Genomic DNA, 14816 nt, shown 5'->3' with positions numbered 1-14816 from the left:
TACTCTAGATGAAATATCATGGAGATAAGCAAATCGATACATGCTCTTCAACTCTGAGACACTTGTCCCATACTTCGAGTAAGAATGCTTATTTATTTTAAATTTTACCATGCATGTTGAATGTAATATATCCATAGTTAATCATATCTCTTGAACTCAAACATATACAGAAAACACAATAATGAACTTAAGCAGCAGCATCGTCGGGTCAGTCGTTTTGAAATTGATAGGCTTTATGCCAAAGAATTTGATGATTGCCTTTTCAACAAGTCCTCTCATTCGGAGAATTTTGCACTTTCAGATGAAGTTAAGAAATTAGCAAAGGGTCCTGATCGTGTTGCAAAAAGACTCAACACGTACATTATTAATGGGTTCAGATTTCGCACAAAAGATAGTGAAAGTAAGAGAAAAACTCAAAACAGTGGAGTTATCGTAGTTGCAAATACATCAAGTTTCGCAAGTGTTAGTGATAGAAATCCAATTCAAGAAGACATTACCTATTATGGTATATTGACTGATATCATTGAGCTCAATTATTATGTATGGAAGTGTGTTGTGTTGTTTAAGTGTGATTGGGTTGATGTTAGAAGAGGAATAAAAAAAGATGACTTGGGGTTTACACTCATGAATTTCACATACTTATCCAATATTGGAGCAAATGTTTACGATGAACCACTTGTACTAGCATCTCAAGCCACACAAGTATTCTACGTCAAGGAATCCATGGATTCAAACTGGTATACTATTGTACAGGCAAAACCAAGAGATTTGTTTGAAATGGGAGGAAATGGTACAGTAGAGGATATCGAGGATTACTTGCAAAGCTTGCCTTGCAATGATCAAAGCATAGTAGATACTTTGATCGCCTCTGATGATAATGTAACATGGGATAGGTAAGATATGCTAGGACTAACGATTAATGGACCTCTAATTATCACGACATCTTTAACTGACACAAATGAAATTAGGGAGAATGACATTGACGAGTCAGATTTCAATAGTATTGATGGGGATAAGTTGGAGTCCAGTGATGCTGTTTTAAATTATTCATAGACAATTATGCAATTCCAAGTTCAATGTATCATTGACATAGATTTGGTAATTAATAATTCAAAAAACTCATTGCTAAATATTGGAATTAACCTCCATTATCATTAACTTAATAACATTTCTTATAAGTTTTCAAAATAACTAATCATTTTCTTGATCTTTATTATAGGATGTATAGTCATGATTTACAACCTCCCCAACATGGGGATGAGATGGTACATCTAGGGCCCACGCAGATAGACATGACTGCCCCTTCCGGTCAGGCATCTGATTCAACATCTAGTAAGATGGAGTAATTAGTTTTAAGATTTTGCACTCATATATGTACATGTAAGATAATTGAATGATAATTAATTTTTTGTACATGATTTTCTACAAGGTTTACCAAGATGCATAAAAAACGTGTGCGGGGCAATACACGTCTTGAATCACTTTGGAACATTGGCCCACAGGATTTTAAAAACACGTGTTCGAAAAAATAACTACAAACAAACTATTGGCAATGGGGCCAAGTTACTTGGCCAGTTCTTAGGTACCGCGGTATGGAAGCCACGATTCATATCTTTCATGTATTCAGATTGGTGGCGAATGCCGATTGAAGCTAAAGAAAACATTTGGCAAACTGTTCAGGTAATCTAAAAAATAAATCAATTAAACTACACTGGCTGTTTATATTTATCTAGAAACTTTACTCCTATGCTTTTTTAAAATTGATGTAGAGGATTTTTGATATTGATGCCAACTTGAAGGGTTGGGTTCTTGAATCCTTCAATCAAAAATAGAAAGACCGCAAATCTCTTTTGAAAAAATAATACTATTTAGACTTTGTGGGCACTCCAGATGAGGCAAAAAAGAACCTCCCACCTTTCATGGATCAAATGGAGTGGGATTGGCTTGTTCAATTTTGAAAAAATAAAGTTGGTAAGGTATGAGTAACAATCATAATTACATATAAATTCATTTAATTAACTGTTGGTAAGATTTGAATATTATCTAAATTTTTTATGGTTTACTTTGTAGATGCGTGAAATGAAAAACAAAGTCAATCGTAAGAATAAAAAAATGCACCACACATCTGGCACAAAGAACTTTGTAAGAAAATTCGAGGAGGAGGTAAAATCAAATAATCATCGAGCCTATTTAGTACATGATTGCAATAATATTTATTGACTTGTTATGCTTTACTTGTTAATAGACAGAAAATAATAATGGGATGGATCCATCCCGGATGCAAATGCTCATAGTAACCCACACAAGAAAAGACCAGACCTTTATAGATGCAGAGACAGCGAGAGTCGTTGTAAGTATATATTTCCAATCTATTCTATTAGAAAAACTTATGTATCCAAATTTTTTATCTTATAAAAATATTTTAAAGTTACAATAATTTGTCTATGTATTTTTTTTTCTTCTAAATCATGTTAGTAATGATTGTATTTAATTTATTTTAGGATGAGATGAGACAAAAAGAGAACGAGTCCCAACTGTCAGATAGTTCCCAAAGCAACATAGGTAAGAACGACATCTTTTTCCAAGTCATGGGAGAAGATGGACATGGTCGTGTCAGGCAGATGGGGATGGGAGTGAGACCTTCAGCATTTTTTGAACCCCAACCTACCCGTCAAGAGTGTATCTCACAGGCCGTTGAGGCAAATCGTCAGGCTAATGAGGCATGCCTAGAAGCCACTGCAACACGCCGAGAGATGATTGAATTTCAGATAAATATGTCGATGCAATTCAAAGTATTGATGTCATTTATGAGTCAGCAACTTGGTTTCCATAAATATGGCTGAAGTACTTCGGGGTACACAGGTAATAACTTGTTATTCTGCCTTCTTAAACAAAAAAATTTTAATTACATTTTCTTGTACTAATACTTAAAATAATATTGTTTGTAGGCTTCCAATGGTAGCGATCCACAAATCTCTGTTGAGCAGTAATAGTTTGATTTGCAAGCTTTTCTGACAATGGTGGGTGATCAATTTTTTATTTTGTAGGTTTCATTACTAGTAACAATTTGATCAACAATACCTTCTGTTAATTAGAGATCAATGATCAATATTTTGTTTTCTTAGTTCTGTTAATAGTAATAGTTGGATCCACAAACTTTTGTTTATCAGGTAGGAATGATCAACTTTTTGTATTGCAAATTAGACAAAAACTTGGTCTTCAATGTGTATATTGTGTCCTATATATATGGTTTGATATCTAACACTTATTAGGTAAAACCTTTTTAACTCCGCCAATGTAAAATTAACGTTTTACATTGCCGGTCCCAAGCTCGGATAAAGGAGGATGGAGAAGGTATGCCATGGAGGGTTGTTTGAATCTCAAGGAGGTCCAATAATTCTTGCTCAGGTAAACTGATCAATTGTCTAAGCTATCTATTCTCCTATTTCCTTGTTTTTAAGAAATGGGGTTGTGAATCTTTTACTTGATTAAAGTTAATTCTCTATTTAATTTACCAATTTTTCATTGACATGTTGATGGGTGCAGATAGAGAATGGAGTATGAGATAGGTGCTCCTGGTCGAGCTTATACTGAATTTGCTGTAGAGATGACAATGGGTCTTGGCACTAGAGTCCCATGGGTCATGTGCAACAAGATGATGCACCTGATCCGATCGTAAGTGATTGTTCACTTTGTTGACAATTTTCATTCACTTTTTCTTATCATTTTCCTATAATTATGATCATTCTTGGTGGTTTTCATGTGATGTGTTTCCTGACTTTCTTAGTGGGGTTTACTACTCACCAATATGCTTGGGTGGTTTGTGTGCTTTTTTGTTTTCTTTGTATCCTAGGTTAAGGGATGGCTAGGCAAAATAACACCATTAGACAAGCCTTACTGATTTTTCTAGGCATTGCTTATGAAAGAACTAAAGAATAAGTATAATATGATAAAATGTAAGGTAAAATAACATATTTCCATTGGCTATGTCTGATATTAGTAGTAAAAATTATCAATTATTTATTTCTAGATTTGATTGTTCTCATGGCAAGCATGTTCTTTATGTTTTTTGATTTTTTTTGCTTCTATGGTTAATCCCAAATTCCTAGTTGTTGTTATAAGCTTCGGCCTTGAGCTGGAGTTACTTTAATGCTAAATCTAAAGTGTTCTTTCTTTTGCTAGACTTTATCTTAAGTTTAGTTACTCACCTTTATTATGTTTCGAAAGAGAAAGCTCTAAAATATTCAGTGTATGTTACTCCAACACAAAACACTCAATTTTGGGTAAATTGTCCATATGTTCTACTATAATCTTTCCACAGACCTGTTTCCTAGTTGCCTAACCTCCAGCTCGATAAAGCCACTCTCAGTATTGCAGTTGTGTCATAAAATTTTCACTTTAGTCTGATGGGTACGCTTTGGTCTCATTAACTTCAAAGTGTTGTCCACTTTAGCCATCCAACGACAATTTTCCTACCCTAACCAAAATAATAAAAATGTTCATGTTGGGTGTTTTGTGGCTATCAATATTCACTAACAAATCATCCCATAAGTTTCCATACTAAAGTTGTGTTGTGCATATTTTTTCTTAGTCCCGATTTTAAAATCCTTAGTTTCTATGGTTTTAGTTTTGTATCTACTCTCGTCTCATCAACTAACACTATATTGTCTGAAAATAACATGTACTAAAGAATCTGAACATGAGTATGAGTAGTTAGTCCGTCTATTATAACTAGAGAAAAAATGTCTCAAGGCTAACCTTTGACGTAAACCCACTTGACTGGAAACCCACTTATAGCACCACGAAAATTACTCACCAAATTAATTCTTTCAGGATTCTATAACATACTTTTAATTAATTACCATATGAAAATTTCTTCCTCCTTTCTCGAACCATCTCCGACAATCCTAAGTAAGATGATAATCTTACTGATTGATCTCCCTGTCACAAATTGTTTGAGGGAAAGAGTCAAAGTTTTTGATTTTGCAGAATGGACCCGATTTAACAACAGAGGAGACGTGGGGTGTAAACTACCAAGCTTTAAGTGACTTATTCCAAATATCAAAAGCTAGGATGGATGTTATACATATGAAGTTAGTGTTCAGATGATTTAAATATACAACGAACAAGTCAGGGATCTACTAGTGTCTGATGGCTCTAATAGAAGATATCCTTATGTGATTTTTTTTTTTGAAATATTCTTCTTGTATTTTCATTTTCATTTTTCCAAGTGAGGGAGAGGGTAATCACACGCTTCCCCATTCCAGTCTACATTGGAATTTCAATGTCGATGTGTCAATAGAATCAATTCTTGCAAATCATGTTTGATGTGCCTTAACTTCTTGCACATTAGATATATGGAACAATTCACAATCACAACTGAATGGCCTCAATGTACCTGATGCAAGCTTGGTTCCGGTTAAATGTAGTTGAGATGTTTTGGATTAGATGAAAATCGGCCAGAGGAATCGTGCAATGGGTGCTACAACACTAAATGAACGGAGCAGTCATTCTCATAGGTGTTAACTTTTTCTTGTTCCCCTTGTTTTATTTTTTCTTAATTATTTTCTTATTCGGTGATCCTTACAGCTTGTTTGTGGGTTTTGTTGTTGTTGTTATTCTTCTAAAGTGTATTAACAGTTCATGTCCAAGGAAAAGAACTAGTCTCCCGATCCATCCTCCAAGGTTGCCTCCATCTGGTGGACCTAGTTGGAAGTGAGCACGTAGATAAATCTGAGGCTGTTGGAGAGAGACTAAAGGAAGTCCAATACATAAACAGATTGCTTTCTGCTCTTGGAGATGTTATTTGCTCCCTAGCACAAAAAAGTAAACATATTCTTTACAGAAATAGCAAGCTCACTCAAGTGTTGCAAGACTCGTTAGGTAACTCTATTCTGGTGATGAAGGATTGTTACTCTCATTGATCTTACCACATTCTTTGAATAATTTTTCTTACCACAATCTTTTTATTATAGGTGGGCAAGCTAAAACATTGATGTTTGTACATATAAATCCTAAAGTTAATTCTTTTGGAGAGACAATTAGCACATTGAAATTTGCTGAGCGGGTAGCCTCGATAGACTGGTGAAATAAGAGAATTTAAAGAAGAGGTTTGGTCATTGTTAATCTCTTGTTTAATTCTACCTTGAAAATGTGTTGTTTCTCTATAGAACTTAAAAAAAAAATGTCTTCATCCTTCCAGATCTCAAATCTCAAACTGGAATTAGAGAGGAAGGAAGCTGAGATGGAACAACTGAAAGGTGGGAATATTCGGATAGGCGTGGAGTTACAAAAAACAAGAACGCATTGAGGTGAGATCCTTTACCTTTGCCTAGAATTGTTACGAGTGCTAGTGTAAAACCTGAATTTACACAACGGCCCGTCGATGACACTAGAAGCATTGAGGTGACCCATAAATGTTGCCTTTTTTTCCACCTCTGTATAACATGCTTAGTACTATAAGCATGGCCAAGTGAGAGAATTTCTAAAAAAATAAAGGAAAGAAGGCAGATAAATTAACAATGTGGATTAGGATTTGTTTAGGAGAAAACCAAGAGTTATAGCAACGCTCTAATGAAAGATAAGAAACAATGTGGATTAGGATTTTCTATGGCTTTTTTGTTTATGAAACATAAACTTATTTCTAATGTGAATTGCTTTCTCTTCCTATCATTTTCCAGGTCTAACCTCCTAAGATTAACAATGTCCAGCGGCTATGAGTTGCATAGCTGCTTCACATACTCCATGCTACTTTTATTCCTTAGTACAGCTGGATTTTGGGTAACAACTTATGTTGTAATTTGTTTGTCATGTTTTGAGATATATTAATTCCAATGCATCAACCGTGTTTTAACTCCTCACTTCGATCTCTTTTTCTCTCTGTCTTAATTTTTTGGAATCGATCGATCATTTTTGGTGAATGATTAATTACAGGCACCACCACCACCACAAAGGAAATGCAAACCCCATCGCTTTCATCTAAGAACAGTGGCTCTTCGTGAGATTCAACATTTTCAGAAAAAACTAGAAGCTTCTCATATTAGCAGCCCCTTTCATCAGAATTGTGAGTTTTAAGCTTATTTGGAATCCAAAACCAGAACTATTTGTAGAATAATCTAATTAGAGACTTCGATCTATCATTTTAGGGTTTATATCAATTACTAGGTGTTAATCACGCTTGAACTATGACTTATAGTCTTAATTTAAGCTAGAGCAAGTCAAATTACTTAAATCAGATAGAACCCCAAAATGCTTTGCAATGTTAACTTAGGATTGAAATATAGCCATCTTTTAAATAAAATTTCAAATTAGGATTGTCTTGTCTTGTGTCACTCTTGCATCAATGGTCAATGGAAATAGCATTAGAACTTATGCTTGATCTTGAAAGATTCTTATCTCCTTGAAGAAAATTTCAACCTTTTGGAAGTTATTCATGTCTGGTGCGTGAAAAATAGAGCAACTGTTTTTCTCGCCAAATTTTGTAATACATTTTCTTTTTCTCTTTTAGATTCTCCCTTTTTCTTGTGCCCCTTCCAAGGTGTCCTTGTAGTAGATGCTAGTAATTGTAAATATTGTCTTATTCCCACCTAACCAGAGTTTAGCTGCCCCCCCGGCTCTATCCAAACTCCCTCCTCATTGTTGTTTTCTGATTTTGATCCCTCTTGAGATGGCTCAGTTATGGTTTGCACCATGGGTTTCAACTTAAGTTGGTAATGTTGAACCACTAGTAGATTTTGCAGCATGAGTTCTAGTGGAAGGAGGATGACCATGTAACTTTCAGCAAATTGCTAATATGATTTGGATCTCTGCCATGGTAAATTCAAATATTTTCCAAATGTCCTACATTTTTCCAAAATTAATTTTTTGGTCCTTGTTTATGATCGTGACAACACTTGGTACCATCCGAACATGGGTGATATTTCTGAAACATAAGTATGGCAATCAAGACCCATAAGAGCAATTCATGGTCGGTATAGAAATCCATGAAATTGACAAAAAAAAAAATCTTGATTAATTGTGTGCTACCTAAGCAGCATAGTCTTGGTTAGGAAAAAAGGAAAAAAAAAAACTAACTTCTGTTTAGAGAAGATTGATTCTCAAACCTTGATCTTTACTTGAAGCTTTGATTTTGACTAATCATGGCTTTGATTCCATTATATAGCTTGCTATTGCTACTGCGTTTTTATTTTAAGTCAGACATATGTTACATTCGTAGTTCTTTTGAAAATATATGGGCATTTATCATTTCTTAGAGGTATATCCGTTGAATGTATGTGTAGCATCTTAATATGCTTTATATTCGGGTACAATTTGTAGTGTTCGGTGAACTCTACAGGTTTAGTTTTGCATTCAAAAGCCATATGACAACATTTCATTATCTGCACAAAAACCTCCAAATTTTTTAATTTTTTATATTGGAATTATTGATTGGATGTAGGTAGATGCTATTGCTATACCTTGTTAAAATGTACATAGACACATGTTACATTCAATGGGGTGACCATTTCTGTAGGCGGCTGAAGATTATTTGGTTCAGATGTTTGAAGATGCAATGCTTTGTACTATTCATGTGAAGCATGCTACACTTAGTAAGTTGAAACTCTGTTCTATGCATGCTCTTTTTTGTTTGAGTTTTCAATGGACGTAGGTAGGAGGATATAGGTTAAACGTAAAATATATATATATATATATATATATATATATATGGAAAAAAAACACTTACAGCAGCGGATGTTATTATGTGCCTCTATAAGTAATATATTTTATTTTCTAAAAATTTATCTATTGCAGCGGATATTTATATCCGCTGCTATATGTAGTATATTTTATTAATTAAAAAACTGATATATTGCCGCGGATAGTAAAATTCGTCGCTATATGTAGTACATTTTTTTTATTAAAAACTGATTTATTGCAGCAGATATTAAGTTCTGCCACTATAGGCAGTGAATCTATTGCAGCGGATATTAATATCCGCTGCCAAAGGTAGAATATTCTATTCATTAAAAAATCGACATATTGCAGCGGATATTAAGATCCGCTGCTATAGGTAGAATATTCTATTCAATTAAAAAAATAACCTATTGCAGCAGATATTGAGATCCGCCGCTAACTGTACTACCTGCAATAGCAGAATATATTATCCGCTGCTATAGTTAGCGACGGAGGAAACAACGACGGATCTTTGGTTCTACTGCTCATCACCACAATAGCTTTTACCGGCGGAAAAATTACCTTGTAGCGACGGAAAAATCCGCCGCTGTATATCAAAAATGTTGTAGTGATAGAATTTTGAGAATTTTGTGCGTGTCATTATAAATTGCATGACAAGACTACTCATTATGCACTCCGCAATGAGCTTATCGAGTACTTATGAAAACGTCATGGACAAAGTGATGTTTGATTTTTAATTAATGTATTTGACTTTTATTTAGTGTACTTTGGTTTTATTACTAAAATAAATAGATATTTTCATCAATTAACAAAATATTTCATTCATTAGTAATAGTTAGTAAAAGATATTACAACGAAAGAAAAATCAAACCTACTCAGCAAGGTACCCACAAAACTTGGATGTTGCTTTTCCTATCATTGAGCAACAATTCTTCAATGACACCTCTGTTCTTAAATTAGGAATTCGAATAAAATTATAGTAATATTGGAAATTTCGTACCCAAATTGATTTTTTTGATTGACAATTACTGTAGATAGGATCTTACGAGATCGCTAACCAACTATTCCACAAGACAGTGGATTTTTCAAGTGAAAAAGATGAATCACACACCGCTCGAGTATTCTATGAGTTAACCATTTTTTAAGAGAAGTTTAGAAAGAAGAGAAATTAGATAGAAAAGTAAATATAGAAACAAGAAAGAGCAAAAATATGCAAATATATAACATTTGGAGTATTAAAGGTATACAAATAATTTCAAATAAAAATAATCCTTAAGAGTCATCCAAAATTTAATCATTGAAAAGTAAATCATATCTCTATTTTCTATTTTAATATTGATGGGACATTTTTGAAGAGAGAATAGTAATTCTTAAAATTTGAAGAGTTTTAAGCTTAAAGTCAAAATGACTTTAGCTTTTAGCTATAGGTTGGAGAGACTTGCCTTTTCAAATTTGAAAAATCTGAAGAGGCGTTGGAGATGCGTTTAGTAGACAGATTACAGTTTATAGTTTTGAATTTACAACGTATCCCTCTACATTTTTTTGAATATTTGAGATACCTCCTCGTATTTTTAAACTATTGACATGCTACCCTTTGATTTTGGTCTTCTCTTATTGACCAATGAAAAGTTTATATCAATACCCTCATCCTCACCATCATTACCTTCATCAGCATATCATCATCATTATCGCCATCATCATATCTCCAGGGGCGGAGCTAGTAAGGAGCTGGTGGGGGCAATTGCCCCCCACAGAACTTTGAGAAACCCCTATATTTTCAATTAACTACATGTCTCATGTGTCCCCACTCCCTCACCTCTCTCCCCATTTGCCCCCACACCCTCACCTCCTCCAATTTTTGTCCTCACAGAAGTTTGAGACACCCTTATATTTTCAACTAATTACATGTCCCATTTGATCACATTCCCTTACCTCTCTCATCATTTGCCCCCACACCCTAATCTCCCTCCAATTTTTGCTCCCACAAAATTTTGAGACACCCTTATATTTTCAACTAATAACATCTCCACTCACCTCTTTAATTTTTTGTTGATGACATTGCCTCTTGATCGGGATTTCTTAAATATTTATTGAAAATGACCTAAATATCATTTTCTTCAACTACTAACAAAAAACCTCTTAATATCTCCCTAAAATCAATCATCGGAAATGACCTAAATATCATTTTCTTCAACTACTAACTAAAAATCTCTTAATTTCTCCTTTAAATCATTAATTGGAAATTATCTAAATATCATTTGCTTCAACGACTAATTAAAAACCCTCATAATTTCTCCCTAAAATCATTCATCTTCACTGTACAATTAACCATAGTTTGCCCTCACTATAGGAAAATCTTGGCTCCGTCATTGATTAGTTTTGGAGAAACTAGAGGGGCATGTTGTAAATTTGAAAGTATAAGAGTATCTAAAATATATCTTGGAAGACGGGGGTCCCACGCATCATTGGAGGAGTAGGGTTCCTCCATAATTTTGAAGCTGGATGACGCCTTCAAAGTTTTTTCCGTTTCTGATTATTCTGTAATGGAAGCCAACAAGCATTTGGGAACTTCATTAAATCTCTGGACCTGATCATTTTTGACCCGATCAGATATATTGTTTTAAGTTTTGGATTTGATCGAAAATAATACTTGTTGTTATGGATCAGATCTCATCCCATACAAATATTTATATCTTAATTTTAATCGGGTCTTATTGAATTCATTTCTGTTTTGATAAATATCTGAATTCTAAAATAAAACGTGCAATTTAAATATACAAGTATATATTTTCGCATGTATAAGAGGATCATATCCATTACGGATCAGACATATTTTTATTCAGGAATAGGGGTATGAGCATGATTTTTAAACTCGGTATTTCGTCTCGTCTCGTCTCGTTCAGTTCTGATACCGAGTCATCTCGGACGAGTTTTCCGATACGTTTGAGACGTCTCGTGAGACAAATCAATAAATTGAACTGTGACTCGTAAATCTTGATCAAAAAATGATTTTGTGAGTTGATCTCGTTCAACTTTGATACCGAGTTAAATCGAGCGGTCTCAGTCTCGGACGAGTTTAAAAATCATGGGTATGAGTTATGGAACAGTTCAAATCCGCGGGTATTGTGTCTAATTCGACCTAGTGACAATGACAGTCCCACCAACCAAGGACAAACCATAGTTTTAGAAATTGGATGGAGGCAGATACTGCCACCTGTATGTGAAAGCCAATCAATCCAGAAAACACTTGCAATGACCAAATATGAGAGAAAGATAAACATTATAAGCTGAGGCAATTCTTCTCTGTCAACTCTTCAAATTGATTTTTCCACAAAGAAAATAGAACCACACAAAAGTTGGTGGCCATCTTTGGTCCTCTTTGAATTTGAACATTGAAATGAATGTTAAAATATTATTAGTAATCAGTTAGTTAATAGTTAGCTAATTTGTTACTAATGATGTTTTAATAATGAAACCTATATATGTGGCAACATATTGATGTACCCTTTCTTACCAAAGCCAAGAAAGAAACCGAATTAATGGCCAAATTACGCCAACATCACCATTATTTCTCTTACTTCTTCATCTTCCTCTTCACATATCTGAATTTCCTTAACACTTGTCTATGCTGTACTCAACAACATAAACAAGCTCTCCTCCAATTCAAATCCTTGTTCATTGGAAATCATAATGAGCGCTTGTTGAAGTCCTCCGACTTAGAGTCTTGGGTCCCCAATTCTGATTGTTGTACATGGAAGCGGGTGAACTGTTCTACTCTCTTGTCTTCTTCGGGGCACATCCAAGGCCTTCATCTCTCCTATATTACTAATGGTTCAATTGCTGAATCCATGACATTACTCTTCCAGATAAGAAGCTTGATCAATCTGGATATATCTGGGAATGGAATGTATGGTGTAATTCCGACAAACGGCTTCCTCAACCTCACCAGATTGGTTTATCTCAACATGAGTGGTAATAGCCTTAGTGGCTCCATTCCTTCTCAAATATTTGGTCTTAGAAATTTAAAATTCCTTGATCTGAGATCAAATTCACTTGGTGGAAATCTAACTAGTGAAGTAGGAAGTCTTTTAAGCTTGAGAGTGCTTGATTTATCCATTAACAAGCTATCTGGAAAGATCCCTGAGGAAATCGGAAACCTATCCCATTTGCAGATGTCGACGCTATGGGATAATGACTTTACAGGGAGAATCCCAACATCAATTGGCAATTTGTCGAACCTTGTTGAGTTGGACTTAAGTCACAACAGAATAACAGGTGGGCTGCCAAAATCCATCGCGAATTTGAGAAATTTGCAGTCCTTGAACCTCAGAAACAATTCTATTTCGGATATTCCAATGGAAATCGGCAATTTGCTCAATCTTAAGGGATTGGACGTCAGTTACAACAGCTTAACCGGTGGATTTCCAAAATCTCTTGCGAACTTGTCTAACCTTGCTTTCTTATACCTCGAGAACAACAAATTATCAGGTAGAGTTTCAATGTCAGTTCAATAAGTTATTAGTTTGGAAATCCTTCATTTAACAAATGGTTCTATTTTTATTTTACAGGAGGGGTTCCAATGGAGTTGTTCGAAAATGAGCAATTGGAGCAACTCTCTCTAGAGGGAAACAAACTCAATTGGAGCGACAACTCAATGATCACCGCCAAATTTTCGTTGCAATTCTTATCTTTGCGATCCTGTGGCATCGTCGGAAACTTTCCAAATTGGCTATCCAACCAGAAAGATCTTGAAACATTGAATCTAATAGACAATGAATTGGAAGGACCGATTCCTCATTGGCTTCTTGATTTGGATATCTCTGAAATTTTTCTATCCAACAACAAGCTCACAGGTTCACTCCCTCCTTGTCTTTTCCATTTTAACTTGCTAGTGCTTGATCTTTCAAACAACAGTTTTATTGGCCAACTTCCAAAGAACATGGGCGATTCAATCAGTCTTAGAATCCTTTGGTTGGGCCTTAATAACTTTTCCGGGTCATTGCCAATATCCATGTCAAGAATGGTTAACTTACAATATCTGGACTTGTCGCGGAACAACTTTTCAGGTGATAAAATTCCTAAAGTTGATTATCTGTCATATGTGGACCTTTCCTCTAACAAATTCTCTGGTGAAGCTCCACTGAACATTGGCTCGCATGTACAGACACTCAAGTTGGGCCAAAATAGGTTTTCAGGTTGCTTGCCAGAGAATTTGACAACCACTGAAAACCTCCAACACCTTGAACTCCAGAACAATAGAATTTCAGGCGAGATACCAAGCTTTCTCACTCGAATATCAAGCTTGCGAATTCTAATCCTAAGGGACAATAACCTACATGGATCAATCCCCCCTCTTCTATCCAATCTAACTTACCTTCATATCCTCGACCTCTCTGGCAACCAATTCACTGGAAAAATCCCACAAACGTTTGGAAATCTCATCGAGATGATTGAGAGCCATGATACTTTTGATGATCAATCAAATGTCTTTTATGGAACAAGGCCACGAAATTTTGTGACACCGAGAGGAATGAACCTGAATTGGAAGAGTATGATGCGAAGTCTACCTAGCAATATCTTACATATATATATACTTGCTAGATTTGTCAAGAAATCATTTATCCGGTGAGATACCGCCTTCGTTAGGTCTTCTTAGAGGCCTTAAGTCACTTAACATTTCATATAACAAACTCTCTGGGAGGATCCCTGCAAGCTTTGGAGGATTCGAAAATTTGGAGAGCTTAGACTTATCATATAATAAGCTTTATGGTGTAATTCCACCAGAATTCACGAATCTCAAACAACTTACTACATTGGATGTGAGCCATAATGAACTTGAGGGTCAGATTCCGATGGGTGGTCAGATGGACACTATGAATGATTTCAATTCTTATTCTAACAACAAGGGTTTGTGTGGGAAACAAATTCCGGTTCCCTGTCAAACTATGAGTCCACCAAGCTACATAGCAAATGAGGAGGAGAAGGAGCTATGGTTTTTGTGGGAAGGCGCATGGATCGGATTTCTAGTTGGATTCTTTTGGACGGTATTAATCTTCTTCTTAATCAATTTTTTCACTCAAAATCCACAGAAGTGCCGACGGGGAACGACTATTGCACATGGTTTCTAAACTCATCCGAGACTG

General features: G+C 35.2%; 1 protein-coding gene across 1 annotated transcript; it reads left to right on the top strand.

The window, feature by feature from the left end:
- The first annotated feature begins 12147 nt into the window (after nt 1-12147).
- On the top strand, nt 12148-14451 carry LOC147400307 (uncharacterized). The gene is made up of 2 exons (XM_086445947.1): nt 12148-13161; nt 13242-14451. The coding sequence occupies exons 1-2, from the start codon at nt 12156-12158 to the stop codon at nt 14300-14302; spliced, it is 2067 nt and encodes a 688-aa protein (XP_086302073.1). The 5' UTR covers nt 12148-12155; the 3' UTR covers nt 14303-14451.
- The last annotated feature ends 365 nt before the right edge of the window (nt 14452-14816 follow it).

Source organism: Akebia trifoliata, chromosome 6 (assembly GCF_017979445.1).
Source record: "Akebia trifoliata isolate Shusen 1 chromosome 6, ASM1797944v1, whole genome shotgun sequence".
Classification (NCBI taxonomy): Eukaryota; Viridiplantae; Streptophyta; class Magnoliopsida; order Ranunculales; family Lardizabalaceae; genus Akebia; species Akebia trifoliata.
The sequence above is the reverse complement of the archived record's forward strand: the minus strand, read 5'-3'. Positions and strand labels throughout refer to the sequence as shown.